Source organism: Psammomys obesus, unplaced genomic scaffold, assembly GCF_907164565.1.
Source record: "Psammomys obesus unplaced genomic scaffold, mPsaObe1.curated_primary_1811, whole genome shotgun sequence".
NCBI lineage: Eukaryota > Metazoa > Chordata > Mammalia > Rodentia > Muridae > Psammomys > Psammomys obesus.
The window spans coordinates 1401217-1426990 of record NW_026596147.1 but is presented as its reverse complement, the minus strand read 5'-3'; the positions used below and the strand labels follow the sequence as shown (position 1 = coordinate 1426990).

At 36.8% G+C, this 25774-nt stretch overlaps 2 protein-coding genes across 5 annotated transcripts in view; one reads left to right on the top strand and one right to left on the bottom strand.

The window, feature by feature from the left end:
- Vps37a (VPS37A subunit of ESCRT-I) overlaps positions 1 to 4999 on the bottom strand; it is a 35969-nt gene extending 30970 nt beyond the window's left edge. For all 3 annotated transcript variants that reach the window (XM_055593576.1, XM_055593574.1, XM_055593575.1), the window contains exon 1: positions 4556 to 4999. In XM_055593576.1, the coding sequence (XP_055449551.1) occupies positions 4556 to 4680 (125 nt within the window). In that variant the 5' untranslated portion in view covers positions 4681 to 4999. The remainder of the gene's footprint in view (positions 1 to 4555) is intronic.
- A 38-nt stretch (positions 5000 to 5037) lies between these two features.
- Positions 5038 to 25475, top strand: Cnot7 (CCR4-NOT transcription complex subunit 7). 2 transcript variants are annotated; one of them, XM_055593577.1, is made up of 7 exons: positions 5038 to 5228; positions 6557 to 6768; positions 8863 to 9056; positions 16305 to 16466; positions 19128 to 19272; positions 21971 to 22081; positions 23879 to 25475. In XM_055593577.1, exons 2-7 carry the CDS (start codon positions 6652 to 6654, stop codon positions 24005 to 24007), a joined length of 858 nt encoding a protein of 285 aa, XP_055449552.1. In that variant the 5' UTR covers positions 5038 to 5228; positions 6557 to 6651; the 3' UTR covers positions 24008 to 25475. The 2 variants fall into 2 exon arrangements, with proteins under 2 accessions (XP_055449552.1, XP_055449553.1); XM_055593578.1 differs by lacking the exon at positions 5038 to 5228 and adding an exon at positions 5452 to 5645.
- The last annotated feature ends 299 nt before the right edge of the window (positions 25476 to 25774 follow it).

The following is a 25774-nucleotide window of genomic DNA, read 5'->3' as shown; positions in this document are numbered from 1 at the left end:
AACCTAGAACTCCTGCACAGATGTAGCCATGGCAGTTCAGTGTCCAAGTAGCTTCCCTATTAATGGGAACAGGAACTGTCTCTGACATGGATTGATTGGCCTGCTCTTTGATCCCTCCCCCTCAGGGGGGTGCAGCCTTACCAGTCCACAGAGAAAGACAAAGCTACTCCTGAAGAGAACTGAAAAACTAAGGATCAGATGGAAGGGGAGGAGGACCTCCCCTATCAGTGGACTGGGGGAGGGTCATAGGTGGAGATAAGGAAGGATGGGATTGGAAGAGGAGGGGAGAGGAAGCTACAGTTGGGATACAAAGTGAATAAACTGTAACTAATAAAAATTCAAAAATAAAAAAAGAATACCATTACACTGACAGGATTAAGCAATCAACTGACTTTCTTGGTTGAACTATCTATCAGGCTATCTATTTTAGCTATCTATCAGCAGTTAACTCTTTCAGTTCACTGGTCATAAGATACCTAAAGATTGCAGGACAGTTGATGTATCTCCCATTTGTATCTCCTGACTTCTTGGCTCAGAGATATTTTTTTTTTTTTTTTTTTTTTTAGCAGTCTATTGTTTAACAGTACAAAAAAGAAGCCTTTTACCTGGGAGATCCAAGAAAAGATAATAAAGATAGCTTATTACTGTATACCTTTGAATTTACGTAGTTAATTATAAATAAGAATTACCACTAATAACATAGCTTTGGGTGTTTTAGAGATACAAAAATTAATAAAGAGGATAATTAACTTTAGATGTTGAGAAAAGAGAAACCTGGTTAGAACAGTCACTGTTAATTCATCCATTTGTAGTATTTTCTAACTGTGGGTGCAACACAGAGAAATTCTACTGAGCAGCTTCACTTCTGGAAACCTTAAATATTAAATATTAGCCTGAAAAAAAAAAAAAAACACAGTGTGAAAGTCATTTCACCAGTGAGGAATTATTTATCTCAAATACTAAGTACCACAGAGAAAAGGGGGTTAGCTCCAGAGTTGATTATTTAGCAAGAAAAAAATGTCCTATTTTATATTAGTTGTCAGTCTTGAATCACAATGTAAAATCATGAATTTCTCCCCTTTGTTTTTCTTCCCAGACAGCTCTTTATATTATTTAGAAAACTTGGACTTTCCCTCCAACTTCTATTTACCAAGAGTCCGACCTCCCAGCATTGTGCAATCAGAGGCAGATGGCTCCCTGTCTGTTCAAAGTATCCAAAAATAAATAAATGAATGGATGGATGAATGAATAAATAAATAAATAAATAAATAAATAAATAAATAAATAGATAAATAAGTAGTAATAAGGAGGAAAAAAGGTGAAGAGGAGGAATCCTACTCCCATGAGAAAAGAGGTGAGGGTGAGAGTTAAGATCATCACTGATTATTTACACCTCCTGGGGTTGAAAGAACCTCCACTAAGTCTGTGATCCTGCAGATTATAAACAACATAAACAGGTGGTCTTTAAAGAAATCTGGACAGGACCTAAAGAGGAAAGCAATGGTGTCTTCTGAAGTCAACTTTTTGAAGAAGTTTGAATAATTTTTTTTCATATGAACTCAGTTTCAGTGCAGCAGTGCTGAACCTGTGGGTCCACACCTCTTTGGGGAATGAATGTGCCTTTCACAGAGGTTTCATTTCAGCATCCTGCATATCAGCTACTTATAATTCTTAACAGTAGCAAAACTACAGTTAAGAACAACAGAAGCAACAAACTACAGAAGCAACAACCAAAACAGTTTTATGGCTGGGGGTCACGGCAACATGAGTAACTATATTAATCGGTCACAGCATCAGAAGATTGACAATTGCTGTTCAGTGGTAAACTAATAGTGTCATTATTTTTATTTAGAAGATTAGTTCTTGGGTCCATTTTTAATTTTCATAGCAGACTTAAATATGTCTTTCTGCTTTGGTTAAACCCTTTTAGTCTTTCATGACAGTTTCAGACTTGTTCCTGCAGGGCATCACTGATTTAAAAAACAAAAACAACAACAACAAAAAAGTAGCCATAAAATTCACCTAAACTTTTGGAGAAGTGTTTAAGAGATTGTTAACTGTTTAGAATTATTCATATCAAATTTGTAAGTTTGAAGTATTTCAACTAAGAACCAAATCAAATAAGGTTGTATGTTCTACATATATATGTAGATAATATCACCAGTCCAAAATTTCTAGTTCAAAGAATATCACATGCAACAGCTTTTGCACCCATTTAAGTTTACTTACTGATCCTTTTAAACCAACTCCAGAACTCCTTCAATTAACAACTATCACTTTATTACCTCTATTTGGGGCCAAAACACAAACTTCAGACCACTTTCCTCATTTACTAAGCTTAGCAGTAAAAGACTATACAGTATTTCAAAAGTTCTATCTTTTGGAGGTTCCAGCCTCTGAAAATAAAAATACTAACAGAAAATACTAACAGAAGAGAGTAAAGCTAAAGAATGAGTCCAACAGTGTTTCTGCAAAAGCAGAACTAACACAGTCTACACTTTTCAAAGGTGACATTCTAAGGGGGAAACCTTTGTTGTGTTTTTTAAAATTTAGTCACCTTATTGTACAGTATCTTGCAAGTGTAGCTCTTGAAAATTATCAAAAAACATCAGTTAGAGAAGGACTGACTTATGGTAGAGTTCAGAAATTGCTATCCTTGTAAGTAGAGCATGTGGGCAGGCTAAGTACCTTTGAACTAAGGAATATTTGAAAGCTTCAGAAACAAATTCTGCCCACCTTTTCCTCTGAAAGTAGTAATAAAAACAAGAGTTCCTTTTCCTCAAGGATGATAAAAGAAACCTAACACCTAGAAAAGCCACTCCTTCCTTAGAAAATCCTTTCTAGAGGGTTCTGTGCCTGTAGCAGGGTAGAAGGAATGCTACACAGAGGTAGAGATAAGAATAGGAAGACTGGCACCAGGATCTAGGTGTGGTGACACACACCTCTAACGCCAGCATTTGGGAGGCAGAGGTGGGCAACTCCCTTAGTTCAAGGCCAGCCTGGGTTACAGAACATATTCCAAGACATCTAGGACAATAGAAAGAAGCCTTACTTCGAGAATCGACAAACATCTTTAATCCCAGCACTTGGGAGGCAGAGGCAGGAGGATCTCTGTGAGTTCGAGACCAGTCTGATCTAGAGTGAGAACCAGGAGAGTCAAGGCTACACAGAGAAACCCTGTCTTAAAAAAACAAAAACACAAGACTTGTGACAGGCAACCACCATTAGATCACACCCTTTTGTCCACTTTCCTATTTATCTGTCAACTCCTAAGTATAAAAACAGTTTTCTTTGAGACTCTGGGTCTTCATTTCTGACAGCTCCATGCCACATAAAATGTTTCTTAAATAAGTCTATTATGCTTCTCTCCCGTAGCCAACCTAAACCTTTAAGAGCATGGATCATGACCTTCTTTCTGTGATTGGGGTAAAGCTATCACACGTCTACACTTGAAGACCTTTATGAATTTAATTTCCCACAATAAAATAAAAGATGGCCACTCTTTCTATCTAAAAGGACAATAAATGACATTTGGAAACTTTCCTACATCAGTTCAGTCACAACAGGCCTCAAATTTTGTAGTGAATTAATTTTTTGACAATACCACTTAAAATGACTGGAGATTATAACTTACTTACTTAGGGGTGGGGGGAAATGATGTGTAACATCAAAATAGCTCCTGATGGTGTGTTGACAACTTGATATTATTATCTCATAGATCTGTATATATACTACAGTAAGAAATTATATTAGATAGTATAATGTGACAATGTTTTTGAAAGGCTAGAGTGGTCTCTACGCATAAAATATGCTGTGAACCTATTAATTAATTGTAAAATTCATGTATCATAAAGCAGGTCTGATATTTGAAAACCTGTAGCGGCCACGGACATACCTAAAATTAAAAAGACTGCAGCAAACGAGTTTACAGTTTTTTTTAAAAAAAGTTGAAATAATCTAAATCCCTGCATTTCTAAGCTTAACGAATTAGCAAATTCAAAAGTCAACAGATAATCCAGATGATGTATGGCAATTCCTAAAAAGTGGAGCTGAACACAAGAAAGTGAGAAATGTAAAGACTGATAGCTGCAAGAGAGAGATTATTGGGACGATGAGCCTTAATTACAAACTCAAGAGGATTATCACCAGGACAAGAGTTAACTGAAAACACTGGCTTCCCTTTCCTTCGACGTTGCAACATTTATAGTTTTTCACTTTGTAAAACTTGAGAATTATTCTTCTCAATTGTTAGCATGTTAACAATTCAAAGGCAATGCTACAATCAGGTGGCTTAAAGGAAAAATTAGCGTGGAAGCTACAGATACTGAATTTAGCTCAAGAGAGGTTACTCCGTTGTTAACAGTGGAGATGAGCAATTCAGGAGAGGAGCTGAGGGGCCGGTGGGGCACCAGGGACACAGAGCAAGCGCCTAACTCTCAGGGAAGGACTATCAACAGGAGGCAGCTGGCGGAGCGGCCTGCGGAGCTGCACGGGTGTTTGCAAGCAGTCCGCCCTCCAGCCCTACTCTTCCCTGGGTCAAAGCCACCGTCGTCACCTGGAATGGGAGTTCCGGAGCGACTCGATCAGCCGCTGCTTCTGCTGCTGGAGACTGGTGAGGCCGGCGGGCGAGCCGGCCGCGGAGGATGACGCGCTCTTGGCCAGGGGAAAGAGCCAGCTCATCCTCCTCCAGTCTCCGGGCCCGAGGCCCTCGAAGGCTCCGGCCTACTCCTCCTGGCTTAGTCCAGTCGTTCCCCGGCGACCAAACAGGGCCGGAACGCCAGGGGCCGCGCCTTCTCCCACACGCCACACTCGCACGTTCTTGGCTCCGGCGGGAGACGAGCTAGCACTGCGGGCGGCTGGAATAAACCAGGGCAACTCGCCCGGTGGACAAACCCCAGTACGCCCGCGGCCAGGGCAGCCCGGTCAATCAGCTAGGCCCGGCGCCCTGCCCGTAGCTCTACCGCGGGGCGTCAGTCACCTGCCCGCCCCGCCCTCCCGAGAGCCCCGCCTACCCGGCCTGCGTCATCATGCCGCGCCCTCGCCAGGACGTGCGAGGAGCGACGTCGCAGCGCTGGGCAGAGCACGGCTCCAGCAACCCTTTCCCCTTTGCAGGGCGAGAGGTGTCTATGGGGCACCCGCCGCCGCCGCCGGTACCGCCACCGCCACCGCCGCCGGGTGCTATCTCTATGGCGAGGAGGAGGAGGAGGAGCGCGAGCTCAGAGACACAAGTAGATCCGGCGGGGCCCGGGCGTGCTGGGGCCACGGGAAAGGGGCGGGAGTGGGAACCTGAGGGCGCGCGATGGCGCCCGCTGTTGCGCGGCCCTGGCGGACCGAGCTGGCGGAGAGGGGGGTCGTGGGGGGCGGGTAACGGGCCGGGGGCCTGTCAGGAGCGCGGCGCGCAGTGATGACGCCACCGCTTTGTACCTGGGACTTCGTTGTGGGAAGGAAATTGAGAGTGGAGGGCGGTGGCCTACTTCTCAACTACCAGCTCCTCTCCACATTGCTCGAGGGTCAATCTGGCTCTAGTAAATGCTCTCAGCGCCTTCAGCCTGGCTGTGTGCCAGAGAAGAGAGTTATCACTGACATGAATGCGTCTGTGCTTTCTTCACGTTGCTCTGGGAGCCCACGGAGGACATGCGACCTCAGTAAAGAGAAGGCCTTTGGTGCCTCTTCAGGGCCCCTGAGATGGCAGTAGAGAGAGGGGTGGAGGAAAGCAGTGTTAAATTACAGTGTTTCCCCCTCGTGTGTGTGTTCGTTCGTGTGTACTGGGTTAGCAAGAACAAGAGTAAGAAAGAAGGCGTGCCCAATAGCACCTTTGGTTTCTGAGATTTCTCCAGCTTACATCTACGAATTTAGAACACATGGCATCCTCCTTTAACTCGTTTGTTTTGTTGGGGATTTTGTTTGTCTGTATTCATTACCTCACCTTTGAATATCCTGAACCTTGTATTTATGGCAAGAACTTGAGGTCCCTGTTTGGTATCCATCCAGGGGAAATGGTTACTGGTTTTGAAATTAGGAAATTTTAAATGCACGTATTTTTATTGCCTTCTTTCTTTCTCCCTCCTGCTGTATGAACATTGATTTCTGAGATTGCCTGATGCTGTTTCAGAAAACTTAATTTTTTTTTTTTTTTAATTTTTCCTCTGGTTGGTTTGAATGAGTACCAACACCGGGATTGCAGAATTTTTTTAATCAAGTAAGATTTTAAATGTTTTGTTAGAAGAATAAAAGCAAACACTTTTGAATGAATGTTTGGGTTTTGTTAATTTCTCTCTTTTTTTGGGGGGAGGGGCTTAAAATGGACCATAGATATTTATATATGTGGAGTGAGCTGAACTTGGAACAGATCCTAATTAGTGAAATTTATGTCCAAATGGGAAATTGGAGTTGTGGTGCTTTTATTCTGTATATAGTAACTGTGTACCATTAAAAAAGTGACTTTCTAAAACTTGATTTTGTTATGAATCATGAACTTTGAATAAGTAACCTTAGGTTTATACCAGCTGAATTTTATAATTCACATTCATGATATAGATGTTTTTTATTCCTACAGGTACACAAGTAAAGGGTAAAATATTTTTATGAAACAAATCTTCAATCAAGTATAACATTTTGATGCTTGGCATCTAGACTCCTTGTGCTGTCACTATGCCAGCAGCAACTGTAGATCATAGCCAAAGAATTTGTGAAGTTTGGGCTTGTAACCTGGATGAAGAGATGAAGAAAATTCGTCAAGTTATCCGAAAATATAATTATGTTGCCATGGTATGAACATGACTAAATCTTTAAAATGCCTTTGTAGGGTGAAGTGGGAATATGGGGGGAGGGGAGAATGAGTGTGAGTGAGAGAGACAGAGTCAGACCGACTGACTGGCTTGTTCTTTCCTTGGCCTGGGGCTTGCTGATAAAGCAAGGCTAACTGGCCAGGAAGCCCCAGGGATCCACCTGACTCTGCTTTCCAAGCACTTAAATTACAGGCACATGGAGTATGCAAGTTTTAAAATGTAGATCCTAGGGATTGAACTGCAGTCCTCATGCTTGCATTACCAAATGAACTGTCTCCTCAGACCCTGGAGTGGGATTTACAAACCTTGAACTAATTAATTTATTCATGAAAAAAAGTTGCTTATTCCCTCCAGCAAAGCCCATCAGAAACAAACCTGTAATTTAACAAGTTGAGCTTGTTACTGCTTGCATTAAGTGACAAGGGATTAGAAGTCATGGGCAATTGAATAAAAGTGTTAGAAATACGTTAGTATTGGGGCTTGGGTCAGGTGGTTTTAAGGGCTTAATGGAGACTGGCTCTGTCATGGATCAGATGCTCTTTAGAAACCATGGTGTACCTATGGCTTCTTCCTGAGTCTTAGGTGCTGAGTAAGAAGATGAATGATACTGGGGCTGCAGAGGGCCAGTAGTTAATCGTTTAGCTAGGATGAGAAAGGTAATCCTCTTTATGGTTTAGTTTTTGGTTTTTTTTTTTTTTTTTTTTTTTTTTTTTTTTCGGGACATGGCTATAGATGTATTTTATTTTGTGAAGCTGATTACATTCAATGGGAGGACACTAGAGCCTGTCTAAGAATGTCAGCTCAGTTCTAAGCAATCCCAAGGCCATGCTACTAGTACCAGATAAGGTTTCAGAAGGCAGTGAATTCCTGGACATCTATATCAAACAAAACTGATATTAGATCTTTTAGGAAAACATTGCTAAAGCTCCAAAACACACACTACAACATTAAACAACTCTGCTCTTATAGGTGGTATTCAGTCTGCCTAGACTGTATTGTTATCTTTCTGCTTTGTTATTGCACTTTGTGTATTTGTTACAAGTCTTTTGTTTTCTAGGTCTACGTGATTATTAGCTCTAGAAGGCAGTATTTTAATGTCTTACACTCTATCCCCAGCCCCCTCAAGTGTAACCTAATGCTTATAGAATCCAGTAACTGTCTTGTGGCTGTCCTAAATTTGAGGAGTTTCGATTTCTTCACTGTTTCATACTGACTCACTATTTCTTTTTCTTTTTTCTTTTTTTTTTTTTTTTTCTTTTTGGCTAGCCTTAATTTAAGTTCTCTTGCTAAAGTAATACATAATTTCCCTAGTATCAAAACTTAAAAAACAAACAAACGTACATCTTTGAGAATGAACAGGATGCTTGCTTAAAAAAGGAATGTCTGCACATAGACAGAATTCCATTCAATAAAGCTGTACTTGTCCATTATTAGAGCTGAAACTTTCTTGTTAGGCAGGGACCGTTATTTTTATGGGCAGCAGAAATTGCTAGTGGTCTTTTATATATCAGATGATAAGGAATAGCTGCATTCCAGAAATAATAATAGCTTATAAGAGGAAGTGGAAATCTTGACATGCTTTCTGTAAATACAGACAATACTGGGCTAAATAAAGAAATTAAAAATTACTGAGACTTTTTCTTTATTTTGATGTCAAGATAAATGTTGCCTCACAGAAGTAATTGGAAAGCACAGTATATTTTCCGCATTTTGATCAATCCTTCATGCATTTTGAGTTTAAAATGGAATGCTATAAGCATAGTTTCATTCCTTAGGGATGAGTTCATGCTTTTCTTCTTGGATATGGAGCAAATATTTGCTTGAGTTTATCATGAATTGTCTGTACAGGATAATAATTTATTGATAAACTTAAGCTAAGAAAAAGTAATTGATTTTATAGAATTTGGAGTCTAATAAGTAATGCTCTTTATACTTATACAATACCTAATCATTGACTATAAACATACAGAATGTCATTGTAATAGAATTCTCTGACTTGCATCAAAAATTTCCTGAGAATTTATGGATTGTATTGATGTATTAGTAAATAGTAAATCTTAAAATTATTTTACAGGACACCGAGTTTCCAGGTGTTGTTGCAAGGCCCATTGGAGAATTCAGGAGCAATGCTGACTATCAATACCAACTATTGCGATGTAATGTAGACTTGTTAAAGATAATTCAGCTAGGACTGACATTTATGAATGAGCAAGGAGAATACCCTCCAGGAACATCAACTTGGCAGTTTAATTTTAAATTTAATTTGACGTAAGTGGGAAATAAATATATAACCCAACTTTTTGTTTCTAGTTTAATTTTAAGAATTGAATTTGAATGTCGTGAAATTCTAAGTGAATTTGCTGTCGTTTCCTTGGAAATTTATTAAATATAGAAATTCAAAAGCTTAGGTTTATTATTATGAGACAATTGATATAATAAAAAATTCTAATTTCAAAGACTTTAGTTATAGAGATGTTATTTCTAAAATATGACGGCCGTTTTTCTGGAAAGTTGTGAAACTGTATTTTTGTTATTATTTTCTCTTGCGTTTGTCATTGTTAAATCTGCAGATTAAACGTGGGATCCTAAGACACGAGTCTTAGGTTATTGACTTTACTATTACATTTTGTTGTTTTGTTTTTCTGAGAGAGGGTCTCGTTATATACATAGGCCAGGCTGGCCTGGAACTCTCTGTGTAGACAGTGCTGGCCTCAAACTCCCAAAGATCCTTCTGCTTCTACCTCCCAAATGTTGCGATTAAAAGACATGTGCCACCACACCCAGCACTTTCACTTTTTTTTTTTTTTTTTTTTTTTTTTGCATAATTTGAAAGTCATATAATTCAGGTGCCACTTTTACTGACCAAGAAGGCAGGTACCATTCATGTACACCCCCAGTCCGCTCTAGAATTGTTGATAGTCATTGTTCCTATTAAGATATTCTTATTACAATCATGCTTTGCATTCTAAATACTTATCACATGCTGTAAATAGTTTCTTAGAAAGTTGGATACATTTTCTTCTCAAATTCATGTTCTTTAAATGACAATTCTCATGTCATAATCAAAACCTCTTAATCTACATACAGAAAATGTAATAGTATTAAATCTTGGATATATGCCAGAATCTGATCTCTATCTCAAATCTTGAGTATAAACTTCATTTCCTTAGTTAGAATACTTCTACATTACATATTGTAGTCTTGATAGCTGAGGGAACTACATAAAAGTGAGTTCATTCTTTTGACATTATGGGACAATGTTGTCACTTGCAAAGTTCATGCTCAAGAACCATGCAGTTGTGTTTTAAAAAATGTAAATATAGTCAGGTATAGTGGCGCACACCTGTAATCCCAGCATTCAGGAGACAGGCAGACAGATTGTCTGTATTCAAAGCCAGCCTGGTTTACAAAGTCCAGGACAGCCTAGGATATACAGAGAAACCCTGTCTCGAAAAACAAAAACAAAAAAATTGTAAAATAATATATATATAATGTTTTAACTAAGTTCATGCTTTGTGCTGGGCCACATTCGTAACTATTGTGGTGTTCATGTGAACTGCAGGTTGTAAGTGCCTAGTAGGGAAGAGGGGCATATTATTTCTGTTAAGGTAAGGAAAGAAAATACTCAGCATATTATGTTACAGTAAGTTAGTGCCTTTCTGTTTGGTAGCCTGTGTTTATATGTGATCAAACATCTGTTTTGAAAAGTAGCAACCGAAAACGGTAAGAAAATGGATCCCAGTGCCAATGTAAAAATTCTTTGTTCCTATTTTTTGTTGAGAACTACTGTTTAACATGTAAGACTTAATAAATAGCAGGACTGGTGATTTTAGAGGGTAATAGTGTTAGTGGTGCAGTTGTGTGTTTAAAACACTTTATGTTCATTCTGTAAATAATACTTAACAGTATTTTAATGTCTAGTACTAAAGTAACAGTAGTCTCTAGACCCTATAAAGGCTATAAAAGTGCTCATCTCCACTGTAACCTTATAATGCTTCATAAGTGCTACAGCTCTGGAACGAACTAAAAATGCCTTCTATCCTTTCCTCAAACGATGACTGTTTTTAGTTTTTTACCATTTTATTCCTTCAAGGTTCTTTTTTCCCTCACACTGATCATCAGAACATTGTTTTCCTGTTGTTTGTTTGGTTTGGTTTTTTACATAAGATACTCAGTTTGTGTGTAGGAACTAATACACCAGTGTGTCAGCTGATAAAGCTTGTAGTCCTTTGCTAGATGGTGATTTTTGTAGCAATGGCATTTCTATTAGTCTGTTAGAAATTTCTACTAGTCTCTGAGCTTTATGCTTTCTTTCTTTATTTATTTATTTATCACTTATTTGTTTGTTTATTACTCGGACAAAATTAGTTTTTTACCAGTTCTGCTAGTATTTATGGTAATGGTAACGTCATAGAAAATGATGAAAGATGGTGAGATAGATGGCTCAGTGCTTAAGTGCCTGCCAGCATGCTTGATGATCTAAGTATGATGCTCAGGACCCACATAGTAGAATTGACTGACTAAAGTTATGGTCTAATCTTCACGTGTGTCCTGTGACAGACATGTGTAGGCACACACACACCACACATAAGTGAATGAAAATTTGAAGAGCATTGTGAAAAATGTTATGCAGAGAAAAACCCTTGAGAAGAAAAGTAGTACTGCCTAATGTTGAAAACATCATACCATCTTAGAAAGGTTGAAGAATGGTGAAAATTGACTCTGCTGAACGCCGCCTATAAGCAGTGTTGTCAGTGTGCTAGACTACAGTACACTGTTGATGAACATTGCTTAAGGTCATCACTTAGTGTTTGCCATCTCTTCTCCCTCTGTTGTCTGTGCTTGTGATGTTTTTGTGTTTCTCACATTGGTTCAAGTCAGGGTTCTTCTAGGTTTGCCAGTGTTCTTTCAAGATTTACCATTAGCATGAAGGGAGCAAATGCAAATCTTTATAGATTTAAAGATTTGTGGAAAGATATTTATTAATACAGTGTGTATCACGTTAAGCTTTGAATAGATACTTCAGAATATTTATAAGAAACTCCTGCAATCAGAAGAACACTCATTTCAAGTTTTAGTTTTAAGTAATATTTAACACTCTCTGAATCCTAAAGATGTGATTTGTAATATCTAAGTCAGTATTAGGTAACAAGCATATAGGAACAAATAATATTCTCAGTAAAAATGATTCTCTTTAAATGTCTTAGTATTTTTATGACTGTAATTACTTATTGTTGGCTTGAAAGCAAACAAATCTTTCTTAATGTTTTAAAGGTAAGACCGTTTGCTTTCTTTGCATAATGCTTGATAATTTTCTAACAGTAAGGATTGTCACAGACTTAAATAAGGAGCACAGTTGCACAGTAGTGTCCTAAAGTACAGCTAAGCTTCATTGTTACAGAATGAGCTGGCCTTGTGGTCACAGTAATTATTTTAACTCTATATTTTCTCACCTTCTCATTATCTCCTGGGGTCTGAAAAGGTGTTGGTGAGGTAAACACATTTGCCCAGTGTGGATTTACCAACATGAGGACATACGGGTTTAAGACATAAAGGAAGAAATCTAGACTGTAGCAAAGTGAGACTGTAACTTACAAAGCATATTTGCTGACATTTTTTTCTCTTTGTTTATATAAATATGCTTTTTGGAACTGGAGAGTATTGAAAAGTTGCAACAACTATCACTAATTTCTCAACACTTCTGTCTAGTTGTTTTGTAACTATTTTATTATATTTTTGGTATATATATTAAGGACATCTCATTTCTATGTGAAATTGTTATTCAGAATTCTGAGTAGTCATTTATTTGACCTTTTTGGGTTGTTTGTTTTTGTTTTTTGTTTGTTTGTTTTTCAAGACAGGGTTTCTCTCTATAGCCCTGGGTGTACTGGACTCCCTTTGTAGAACAGGCTAGTCTCGAACTCAGAGATCTGCCAGCCTCTGCCCTCCAAGTAGACCTTTTTCTTAAGGTACTGTAGTTGCAATGTTGGATGATTAGAGTGTATGCTTTAGATTCTTTAGTGAGACACTCTAATGATTCCTGACTTAAGATGGCTCAACTTACCCTTTCTTAACTTTGGAATGGTATAAAAGTAGTATGTATTCAATTACTTTTGAATTTTGATCTTTTTCTTGGGCAGCAATGTATATTCTTGTGTAGTGCTGGGTAGCAGTAGTAAGCACCATCTCCCAGTTGGCTACTCTCTTTACATAGAAAATGTTATTTTTCATTGAATTTTGCTGCCAAGCTATGATGCTTGATTTCCTAGATAGTTTAATAATCCAGCTTTTGTTACTGTGTTTTTCTAAATTCTAGTAAGTCTATTAGGGCATTACGTTAATCATGGAATATCTGTATATTCTTAGGATATTTTGGTTATTTTATTGAAGTACAGATCTAAATGCAAGGATGAAAACATTTTTTAAAGCTTAATTTATTCTTTCACAGAATTTTAACTACGTACATATGTGTATATTGAGAAACAGGCAGGTGGCCTTGTTACTGTTTTCTGGAAGTTATAGTTTTTTGCAAGTTGGAAAATCCTGTCCTGTTTCATCCATGGAAATAGAAAATATAAGCATATTTTGAATAGCTTGCTAATTATGGGAATACTTTTTATTTGTCTTCTTGTCATTGGTAGCCTATGCAATTTTAGGGATATTTTTGTCTTACTTATTTCAGTTTATTAAAAATTAAAGGTGGCTAACCATCTCTATGACTCTCTGTATTCCAGCTTATTTGTATTTTTTTAATTTTTTATTAATTACACTTTATTCATTTTGTATCCCCCATAAGCCCCTCCCTCCCCTCCCGATCCCACCCTCCCTCCCCTTTCTGCATGCATGCCACTCCCCAAGTCCACTGATAACGGAGGTTCTCCTCTCCTTTGTGATCTTACTCTATCAGTTCTCATCAAAATTGGCTGCATTGTCCTCTACCGTGACCTGGTAAGGCTGCTCCCCCCTCAGGGGGAGGTGATCAACGAGCAGGCCAATCAGATTATGTCAGAGGCAGTCCCTCTTCCCATTGCTATGTAACCCATTTGGACACTGAACTGCCATGGGCTACATCTGTGCAGGGGTTCTAGGTTATCTCCACGAATAGTCCTTGGTTGGAGTATGATTTTCTGGGAAGTTCCCTGTGTTCAAATTATCTTGTTCTGTTGCTCTGCTTGTGGAGTTCCCATCCCCTCCAGCTCTTACTATTTCCCACTTCATTTTAATATGTTGGAGTTTATTTTTTTTTTTTAAAGTAAATTTGACTTATAAAGAAGAGTCTGTGTATGAAAGTAAGTGACATTTGGAGAAGGTACTGACTGCATCAACCCTGTGTTAGCCATCAGGGAAGTGATCCAGAAGTAGTTTAATATTGATAAGAACACATGTTTGGAAATGTGAGTTTTTACAGTAGGGTTGGTTCATATTATAAAAATAGTAAATTTGTTAGTTTTACATGGATGAGTTGTTAGATAGTGGGTCTTTAGGATGTTAACTAAAGATAACCATACACCTATGACCTTTGGGAAATCCGTAGAGATTTTTACATGGTTTTCATTCATACTCAATCATAACTAGGTGTTTTGCCAACTGAAATCTTTAATACTATTCATAATTCTAAACAGTGGATCTAACAGGTAATAGCCAACACAAGCTGAAATTCTTATATTTTGACTAAACAATGTAATAGTTACCTTTTAATTTTAGTTTTAGTATTTTCCCCTATACTGTTAGAGTATTTGAGAGTAGAAAAGGCAGAATGTAGACCTTTTAAAATTGATGTCATCAGAAAAAGACCATGTATTGATTTGAAAGTATGAATAATAATTGCTGTGAAACTCAAATTACTATAGAAATTTTTTTTTATCCTGTCTAGAGATTGAACTCAGCCATGTGGTTATAAGTTGGGTATTATAAAGCATGAGATCTGTACCAAACTTTATTATAAAAGACTCATTTCTGTAAGGCTTAGACTAAGCTATGTGAACTCTGCTGAAGGGAGAGAGAGAAAGGGACTGTACATATGTCTTTGTCTGCCAATCTTACTTTATTATAAAATACCGAGGTACTCCTCCAGCTCTCTCACCTAGGACTGTGATTCAATAGGTCTGGGACTGCACTGGGACCTGGGAATCCATAGTTTTGGTAAGTTCCCCTGGTGATTATTATCGTTTACAAGTATGAGAAATAATGACTTAAATACCACAAGACTCACTGTCCTACCTCTGTGATGTATTATTTAATTTGGTACTGGTTATTTAATGCTGAACATAGTAAGTTGAACATGTAGCCAAGAGTAGTGTGAGTGTGGAGGACAGTCTGCTGTGTTCTTGGTTGGTTGCATTAGTTAAAATATGCTTCAGTGTGAGCCCAAGGACCTGTGGTGAGAGTCTCCCCTAAGGAACATGTTTTTAGTAGGGCAAAATACTGATTATTTGACTGGGGGAAACAACTGCATTAAATTTATTCTGATATCTTTCCTACAGGATTTTCCAAGAGAAATCATGATGTAAAGTGACAACTATGGCTTCTCTCTGTTTTTATGTGTTTCAATTCTTGAAATTGTGTTAGAAATTTATTTCCAGAGAATAAACTACAAAAATATATTTGGTCAAAGTCAAACATTTATTTTGGTTCTCTTTTATTACAGTCTTTCGTAGAAATTTTCCTTTGCTAATGGTAGAAACAGTGTTAAAGTAAAGAAGTAAATAAAAATAAATGGTTAATCGACAAGATACTTTTTTCATGAGTCCTTAACTTTTTAATTTAATATTTTGGATATTCGGCATGTTTGTGCTTGTAAATTAGAGGTGGCTTTTTCTCCAGTTTTAAGTAAAATTTTGAAGGGCTGGTTTATAGGTAGGCTCCTGGCTTGGTTTTAGAAGATAAGTCTTCTATAGTAGTGTTTGCCTCTAATGTGGGTATGTGACTGCTGGAAGAAGAAACTACTGTCTTAACTAAGTCCTTAATTCTGATCAGTTCACTGCTTATTAGAGTCACTGAAAGGCCCCTCATTTGTGAGAGGAGGCGTTTCCTTTTTCCTTAAGATGAAATGTAGTTTAACTCAGCCACGAGATGTTTGCCACTTGGTGTCTACTTCCTGGTTCTGCTGAGAGCATGAGAGGTGTGCTTAACCCCTCATAGCTGTGGCTACCGCTCCATCTGGCAGCACTAAAATAGCTGCAGAGGCTGAGAGCCCCTGAAAGAACATGTCTGTGATAGGCTCTGGTGAGTAAAAGACCCTTTGTAAGCCCAGTGAGATTTATATAATGTGCAGAAGCCTAATGAAATTGAGTCGGTGGTAAGGGTTAAAAACTCACCATTGGACTATTTTGAATGACTGTTTACTTTTGGGATACTTTGTTATCTTTCTTGATAGTTATGAAACATTTGAATAGTTTTACAGAAACCAGTCCTCTGTCTTATTTCTGCACTATAGTTGTAGTGTAAGTGGGAGAGCAACTGTATAAAGTAATGGTATTTTTGAACTTTTTTTTTTTTTTTTTTTTTTCTTGCCAGGGAGGACATGTATGCTCAGGACTCTATAGAGCTACTAACAACATCTGGTATCCAGTTTAAAAAACATGAGGAGGAAGGAATTGAGACCCAGTACTTCGCAGAACTTCTTATGACTTCAGGAGTGGTTCTTTGCGAAGGGGTCAAATGGTTATCATTTCATAGGTAATTAAAAAAAAGAAAAAAGATTGCAGTGTGCTTCCATCCTATATCTGCCTTATGTCTGCTTAGATCACTTTATCAGCAGTTCTATGCTCAGTTCCAGACTGCCATGAGTCTGTCTTCTATCTCACTGAGAACAGTGCTGTCCGCCTTTTAACACGGCATTTGCTTTAGCCTGTGAGAGGTAATGTTTCTCAGTGGAAACAGTATAAACTAGAACAAACCTTTGTTAAAATCTGGCAAAGCCATTGAGGATATGTGCCACCTATGGTTTGCAACCGTTTTTAAGTCTTAGTTTTTATGTTTATACAAAGGAAGACATTCATTTTTTAAAAACTTGGTATTTCCTGATGTTAGTGACTGTGCTAAGATCCTAAAACTGAACAAAATAGACTTAAAATTTTCCTCCCTATGTAGTTTCCATTCTGCTGAAGGTAAACCAGTATTTTTTTTTAATGACCTAATGTCTAGTGTAGTATGTTACACAATAATAAGTGCTGTGAAGAATAACTGATCAACAAGGAGAATACCAAAAATGGATATTTAGGGGATTTCTAATTTTATTTCCTTATTTTTTGATGAGGTGATTGGGATGGGTATCCCTTAGAAAAAAACATTTGCACATTTTTCTCAGTGGTCGATTAAAACCTAGTTAAAGCATCTAGTATTTTATATACTCTATGTGTGATGACTTTTAATTCTTTATTATTAAAATAAAACTGGATAATTAAAGAGGATTTCTACAAGGAAGTTAATTCACTTTATAAAAGTCAGTTTACTTAGAGGTATGAGAAAATGTTTTTCTGTATAAGTCAGCTGATTTAGCAGTTCTGGAACTAAAAGGGACCATTGATGTTATTGGGTTTTTTTAAATTATTTTCTCTTTATCTGATAACAGGGTTTCTGCCTGTAGTCTTAGAGTTTTAAAAAACACTACATTGGTAGGCACAGTAACACACATCTTTAACTCCAGCACTCTGGAGTCAGAGCCAGAAGGATCTCTAAGTTAGAAGGCCACTCTGGTCTATAGATAAGTTCAGGCCATTCAAGAATATACAATCAAACCCCTGGTCTTAGTGTTCTTAATCTTGATAGTCTTCACATATTTTTGTAAAAATAAGAATCTTCCACCATTGTAGTAATGGTTGGGGAGGGGATGGAATTATAGCAAGATAGGCAAAACCAAAGAGGGTTTATAGTTTTTTTTCAAGTTTTTAGTCTAGATTAGCATATGGTATATTTTAATATTTAAGAAGCTATAAGTTACTCCATTACATATAAAAAAATTATATTCAAATTAAATCCTACTAGTCATGGTACTTGGGATACAGGTAGATCTCATTGAATTCAAGGCCATCCTAATCTCGGTAGTAATTTCCAGCCTAGCCAGAGCTACGTAGTAAAGCCCTGTCAAAAAATAAATAATATTTATTTAAATTCTAAGCTAAAATATTTTATTAGAAGTAAGCAAAATCCATATTGCTATATTTTAGATAACTGGCAAGGTTACTTCCTTGCCAATAATAAATTTAAGTTTCTGCTCTTGGGTACATGTGCCAAAGATCTTCCATGGTAAACTTTTCCCTTCTTAAATTAAAAGTAAGATAATAAACATCAAGTAAAAGTTTATTTTGTATCTCCTCCAAAAGATATGTTTAGTAAGGTCATTGGCCGAATACGAGTTCAAATTATAAATAAGAAAAAGATACAACTGATTCCTGTCCTTTAAACCAGTGGATAAAATCCATGTAGTCAGATGCTAGTACCAGCAAACATCTGTCCTGTATAGAGATGTCTGGGAATGTGGGCACTTAAGGGCTTGCTTTCACCGGCCCTTAACAGAAAATAGTGTCTAAGGAGTTCAGGAATGGAGGGAGATAGGCAGCTGTGCAAGCACTAGTGATAAAGATGTGGGATCTCAATTTGAGGCAACAGAAGGTTGTACTGTATTATATAGGAAGAAAATGGTTCTCACTTTTCCTTAAACCTTTCCTTTTTAACTTTTTCATTGAAAATATCTCTTGGAGACTTATACTGAGGTAGGAACAACATTTGAGGAAATGTACATACTAATAAAGTTACTTTGGGAAAATGAAATACTGTTAGGGACTTATACTCTTTGGGTTTGGGAAGTGTCACCACCTCCTGTAAATAGTATCAAGGTTTTACATGTTTTTTTGCCATTGAAATGTATGTCTTGCTAGCTTCTAGCATTTTTTTTGATCACATTGCCATTCATTGTGGCAGGGACCTTACTAAACCTATCTGTTGGAGGTGCACACTTTTATGTGTTTGGGTTTGACATAATACTCAGCTTTTACTTGGGTGCTGGGGATCAAACTCAAGTACTCAGGTTTGAAAAGCATCTTCTCTACCCAGAATTTTCTTAAGTGTCAGAAAAATTTTATTTTAGTGACTATAGAGAGGAAGTCCTAATATCATGTGTTTAGGCCTCTGAGTGCTCACTAGTCTACAAGCTGACAGCATTTCTGCATTGCAGTTATGAATGTGGTTCTTTTCCTTGCTCCTGTATATATATATATTTCTGTTGTTATTCCTTTTGCCTATAGCATGACTTCTTTAACTTTGTATCTGAAAAACTGATTTCTTTCACTGTATGGTATTGATGTATTTCTTTTTTGTGTTCTTTTAATCTTTTCATAGTGGTTATGACTTTGGCTATTTAATCAAAATCCTGACCAACTCTAATTTGCCTGAAGAAGAACTTGATTTCTTTGAGATTCTTCGATTATTTTTTCCTGTCATTTATGATGTGAAGTACCTCATGAAGAGCTGCAAAAATCTTAAAGTAAGGCTTCAGATGACTATATGAAACCAACATATTGGTTACACCAGTGATTCTCAGCCTGGGGTAGAAACAGTCCTTTCACAGGGGTAGCCTAAGGCCATTGGGAAACACAGATGTTTAAATTACAATTCATGACAGCAACAAAAATAATTTTATATTTGGGGTCACCACAACACAAGGAACTCTATTAAGGTGCAGCATTATGAAGGTTGAGAACCACTGATTGAGACCAAGTAACGTATATAATATCTTAGACCTGAATGTTTTAAAAGTTATTTTAAAATGCAGTTAAATTTTGTGGTCCTATTGTATAGATAGTCCCTCTTCAAAGCTGTGGTATCTGTCTTGGCATGATAAAGTTTTGTTTTTGATTTGTATTTTGTTTGGTTGGGTTTTGTTTTGTTGTTGAGTTATTTCTGTATATGATTATTCCATTCTCCTAGAATTGTAGTTATGGATGGCTGTGAACCACCATGTGAGTGCTGGGACTGAACCTGAGTCCTCTGCAAAGATAGCAAGTGCTCTTATGTGCTGAACCAACGTTCCAGCCCAGAATAAGGTTGTTTTTGGTTTTGTTTTTTTGTTTTTGTTTTTGTTTTTTAAAGAGGTGGCAGAGGCTAGAAGGTTTCAGATCCTTTGGAACTTATGGGTAGTTGTTAGCCACTCAGTGGATGCTGGGAGCTGAACCCAGGTTCTCACTTAGCAACACTTAAGTGTTCTTAGCTGCTGAGCTAATTCTTTAGCCCCAAGAATAAATTTTTAACAAAAGTCAAGCTGAGGACCAGATTTCTATTATATCTACCAGATTGGAACGTTTCAAATGAAACTAAAGTGTGAGCTGTTGCACAGTAATTGGGCCCATTACGGAGGCACTCACACTCCCAGCATGCAGAACTGTTGTAAAGATTCAGATAGGTGTTGGCCAGCGGCAGGCGGAGACAGTCAAGAGTATTCTAATGAGTTTTTCCTTCAGACTATCCTGAGTAGAGACTCTATTCTTTCTTGCTGAAGTATCATGTTCTTACAATTTAATTACGTAGCTAAGACGGGTTAGGCATAAACGCTAAAGCAAATGTATAGGTTCTACCTAGAGAGTAGCTTCTTCTGATACTATATAACATGTGTAACCATTTATTTTTAACCTTTGAGCATTAATTTTATCAAAACACTTTTCCTGATTAAAGAAAGGTACTACAGCTTCAGAGCAAATTTACCTGAGTTGGCACTGATCCCTGGCAATACAGAGAGTGGGTTTTAGTGGCTGGGTTTTGGTATGATATTTTAGTTATAACTGAGGAAAGAAGCGTAATTAGATACTGTGAGGTTTTTTAATTTTATTTTTTAATGTTTATGCAGTATTGACCCTTTAATAAAACCAAGATTGATTAACTTTTCTCTATTTTTACTTTAGAAAAGTACAAACACAAGTTATGCTTTTAGGAAATGATAAGGACTTTGAGTTTTCCTTCAGCAGGAATAGAGGAATTAAAGGTGGATGCTTTGATTTCAACAAATAAACTGAGAATTGTAGGACAAACACGGTTATTTTCCTCTGAGGTAGATGTGGTGCATATAAGTAGGAAAAGTTTTAAGAAAGATTATTTCATGATCATGTCAGCCGAAAGTAGCAAGATTCTGTGTCACTTGAGAAGCTTCCAGCAGAATATTCTGACTACTCACATAGATGTATGGTATGTTGAGAGTGCAAGGCCTTCCATGTTTTGATCTGGCTATGGGTGTTTGGCTCTGGCTTTGATTGGTTTTTGTTTCTTTGTTCATTTGTTCGTGTTTTTTTGTTTGTTTTAGTTCACAGCTTTCAGAAGCACAGTAGTAAAATTTTACTCATCTATACATTCAGAAATGTCTAAAAATACCAAATATTTCTATTATGTATTGTGTGAGCTGCTGTTAAAAAGTTTGTTATTGACAAGATGCCATTCATGCATTTCTAGTCTGTTCCTCTGTTAGAAACAGCTGCTAATGATGCATCATGCACATGATGTTTTTAGCATAGAAACAGTTGCTGTACAAGGACCTATCAAGCTAGGATGCAAAGGTCTGGCTGGTTAGTAAAGGCTTTATAACGTAAGGAGTGAGTTTATTGTTTTTTAGAGTTTGCTTCTGTCTTTTATTTGTTCTGTTTTCCTTTCACACTTGTAATTTTTCTCAGTTCTCGATATATTAATGTAAGCAGATCATAGCAAATCATTCTAAAAAGTTTTATGTTTATAAAACTCTCTTAGTTGAGAAAGCTACAGTTATGTGGTAGATTGACAACAATCTGAAGACTCTGATGGCTTATTTTAAACAGTTTAGTGGATAGGTAAATATTTTAAAGAAATTACCTGTACTTGATACTGAGTTTCTTAATGATTGATGGTTCAGTACACTGAGGATGGCTGATTACTGTTATCCTCAATATGACCTACATCCTCCTTATCTTTGGAAAATTGTTTGCCTGCCACATGCCTTGAAATGTATAATTAAAATAAAATTTTCCAATTAGAATTTTACTTTCTGATAAAAAGGCCTTTAAATTCCACAAATATATTTTATCAACTCCCTTGCTATCTTTTTTACAAGGCTGGTCTTTACATATGAAAAATTCATTCATATTTTTATCAGTGTCTAAAATTATGATTGTTAATTCAGGTTTCAACATCTTCTGCATTTGACAAGCAGCCTTTCTTTTTTCTAGGGTGGATTACAGGAAGTGGCTGAACAGTTAGAGCTGGAGCGGATAGGACCTCAACACCAGGCAGGATCTGACTCTCTGCTTACAGGAATGGCCTTTTTCAAAATGAGAGAAGTATGAAGACATCAGTGCCTTTTTCTTGGTTGTTAGGTAGAGAACATTAAAAGTCTGGTGACAAAAGTTTTGGGATTAAGAACCTACTAAGTGAAGATATGAATAGAGGTACTATATAAGTTACATCCACCACATTTGAATGAAAGTGTTAAATAAGTCCTCCTGAAGTGTAATTCAAAAGGAGATTGAATAAATATTTATAGAATAAAAAACATTGTTTATTATACATAAAAGATGTTATTTATAAAAAAGTATGTGATTGTAGAAATCATGTACATATGAACATGTTGTTTTTCATGTGAACGAACAGATAAGAGGCTAGTTAGTAATGCTATCTGATCACAAACATTACTAAGGAGAGAACCCTAGAGGCCATTCTTAGACCTGTAGGTGCCCTTTTGATTTAGGAAAATTGTATCAGCTTTTCCTTAGTTGCACCTTCTCTTAGTTGAAACTTGTGGTGAAAATGTGTTTGTTCATGTCATTCTTCATTCTTTTGAAGGTTTTATAAAGTAAAACTTACAGTTTTTACTAAATCATAAAGGAGTTTTTGAGTTAAAAGGTACTAAATAAGTTTGAAGTTTGATAAACAGTAGTATATCAAGACCTGTATAAGGAATTTCCCCATTAAGTACTTCGAGTATAAAATTCTTAGGAGTGTAATGATGTTTTGTGAAAGTGAGTTTAGGTGGTAGGTGTTGTGGTTCCTTCATTGAGAGTAATAATAATAATTTTTTTTAATTTTACCAAAACAAAATAGGATATATATCATATACATATATATATATTACATATACATATATATCCTGTTTCTGTTTGGTACACACACACACACATTTATGTGTGTGTGTGTGTATGTGTATATATATATATATATATATATATATATACACACACATATTACCTACAGAAAATTTTTAAAATATTTGCTTTCTTTCAAAATATGTTTTCTTGATAGAAGCATGCTAATGCTAGAAAGCATTTGATCTTTTTTGCCAGGTGGTATTGATTCAGAAGTTATTTGAATTGTCCGCTTATGGCAAGTAAATATACTTTGTTTAGTTTCAGTATAGAACCACATTTTGGATTTTCATTTTAAAATACCTTAGTGGTTAGTTAATGGTGGATTTCTGGCAGCAGTTTGTAATCTTTATTTTCCTTGGCTTTTTCAGGGACAGTAATATAGTGAGAATGTTAATGTTTACGGTCCATAACATGTTTAGGATGTGGTTAATTTTGGTCAATTCAGCCTTGCACATAGACAACTTAAGATAGTACCGCCTCCCTTCCCCTTCTGCCATTATTTCTCTCATTCTCTTGAGTTTGTTATATTAATGAAATAAAAAGCTCTTACCATGTTTCCATGCTCATAAAGTCTCATTAAAATAGTGTAAATGTTAATGAGAAAGACAGATTTATGCTTTTAAAAAGTGTCCTTTAGGCCTGTAGTTAAGGACATCAGTCAGTCTTATTCGTTAAATATGCAGTACATGTTCTCAAAGGAATATCACAGAAAAGAGTTGTTATACGTAATTAGTAGCAATTACAGTGTTGAGATATGAACTGTAGCCAGGTGTGGTAGCACATGGCCGTAATCCCATCACTCAGGAGGCAGGGGCAGGTGGATCTCTTGAGTTCAAGGCCAGCCTGGTCTACAAAGCAAGTCTAGGACAGCAAGGGCTATTACACAGAAATCCAAAAGAAAAACAGAAAGAGAGAGGGAGAGAGAGACAGAAAAACTACAAGTGGTATCTTTACCTAAAATGATTTTTTTTTTCTTTCAAAATTTCTTTTCAGATGTTCTTTGAAGATCACATTGATGATGCCAAATACTGTGGCCATTTATATGGCCTTGGTTCTGGTTCATCCTATGTACAGAACGGCACAGGGAATGCATATGAAGAGGAAGCCAGCAAACAGTCATGACAGGAAATAGTCTTATTTTTATTTTATACGAGTTACACACATGCTTGTATATAGGTTTTATCTCTGGTTGAATCCCTTAAATAATAGGCAATACCTCCCCCTCCTTTTATAGCCCTTCTTTCCTGCTTTCAGTACTAAGTATGGCCTTTCCTAGCTGTGATCTTAATAAATAAAAGTACATTCAGGTTAAATCTGGCCTTAATTTAATATACTTCTTATCAAGCTTGTGTGACAAAGCTACATTACTGAGTAATTTGATAAACTTTGCCTACTTGAGCTTGGTTTTGTTTCCCCTTTTCCCAAATTAACTAGCATTGACTGTAATTTATTTCCCTGTTCTATGCCTTTCCTTCTATTCTGCAGTACTTATAGGTATTTAAGATTGTGGACCATCAAGTTTGCACTTTAGAGAGTGATTCCAATCCTCTATTTTATCAGAAATTGTGGTTTTTCTTGCTCTTAGCTAGAAAAATGACTATTTGCCACTTTTTTACAGTATTTGCTTGTTTTGACATTCAGAGTACAGCACGTGCATTGTGCAAATTGTTGATTCAACAGGACTAACAGAAAAAGACAAGGAACTACTGAAGAGCCTAGTAACTACTGTTTCTGTGTGTAGTGTTTAACCTTCCAAGCACATCTCATGTCTGTTGGTTTCTAATTGGCATGCATAGGCTGCTCTGTGACTGAAGAATTTCAAACCAGCTTTACACCCTTCAGGAAGAAGCCCTTGTGATTGGATATTTACTATCTGCCAGAAAGCTGGCGTTCAAGATGTTGGAGCTACAGTTTTATGACAGCAACACTTCCCTTGATCGGCTTCCTTTTACTCCGTCACTTTTACCCTTATTGTTTTATAGGTATATTTATGATGTTCTTGATTTGTTGACTACACAAATCAATTTCACTAAAGTCCAAAGATAACAAGTCTTTAGGTACATTTTATATCAAATTAAAAATACAAAAAAATGTGATTTCATAGATGCTACAAAAAGAAATAATGGAGAGATTTGGTGCAAAACAACAAAATGCAACGTACATATATATATATATAAATACACACACATATATATAGCTAATAAAATTACCTGAGGAGTGTAATGCTTGTTTATTTTTTTGTGTATATCTTTGCAATCTATTTTATATATATTGACAAGAGACTGTGAAATATTTAGCCATGCAGAATATGTGACCAGACCAGAGCATGTGTTGGAAGATTTTGGTGATCATTAACTCTACCCTGAAGTGATGGACTACAAATTGTAATGTGTGTTATCTACACTTCAATCAATAATATTAGCAAGTCTCCAAATGTTAGCAGCATAGTTTGTTTCCCTTGTACATTCTATATTCATGATACTAAAATGCTGTAACTGGGCGGTCCTTTTTAAACTAAACATTATTTGCAAAACAGAGGGTATTTGTTTTTAAAGCTTTTGTAAATAAAGGCTTCAGAAATGATTTCTTATATACTGGTGACTGGTGATTTTGTTTTGAAGCACTTATTTGGAAGTGTTATGCTTGAGCCATTTACTTTGGGTAACAGGACTTGGTGGCCCTGCTTCTATAGCTGTAGGTGATTTTTATTTTGCTTTATTTTTTCAAAAGATTAGTTTGCTTTTATTAATGTTCGAAGTTCCAGGAAAGCCAACTGGTCCATAGTTCAGTTCTCCAGCCTGAGGTGTGCCATAAAGTAAGGCATTCTGAACCTTTTGTACCATCTCTCTCTCTCTCTCTCTCTCTCTCTCTCTCTCTCTCTCTCTCTCT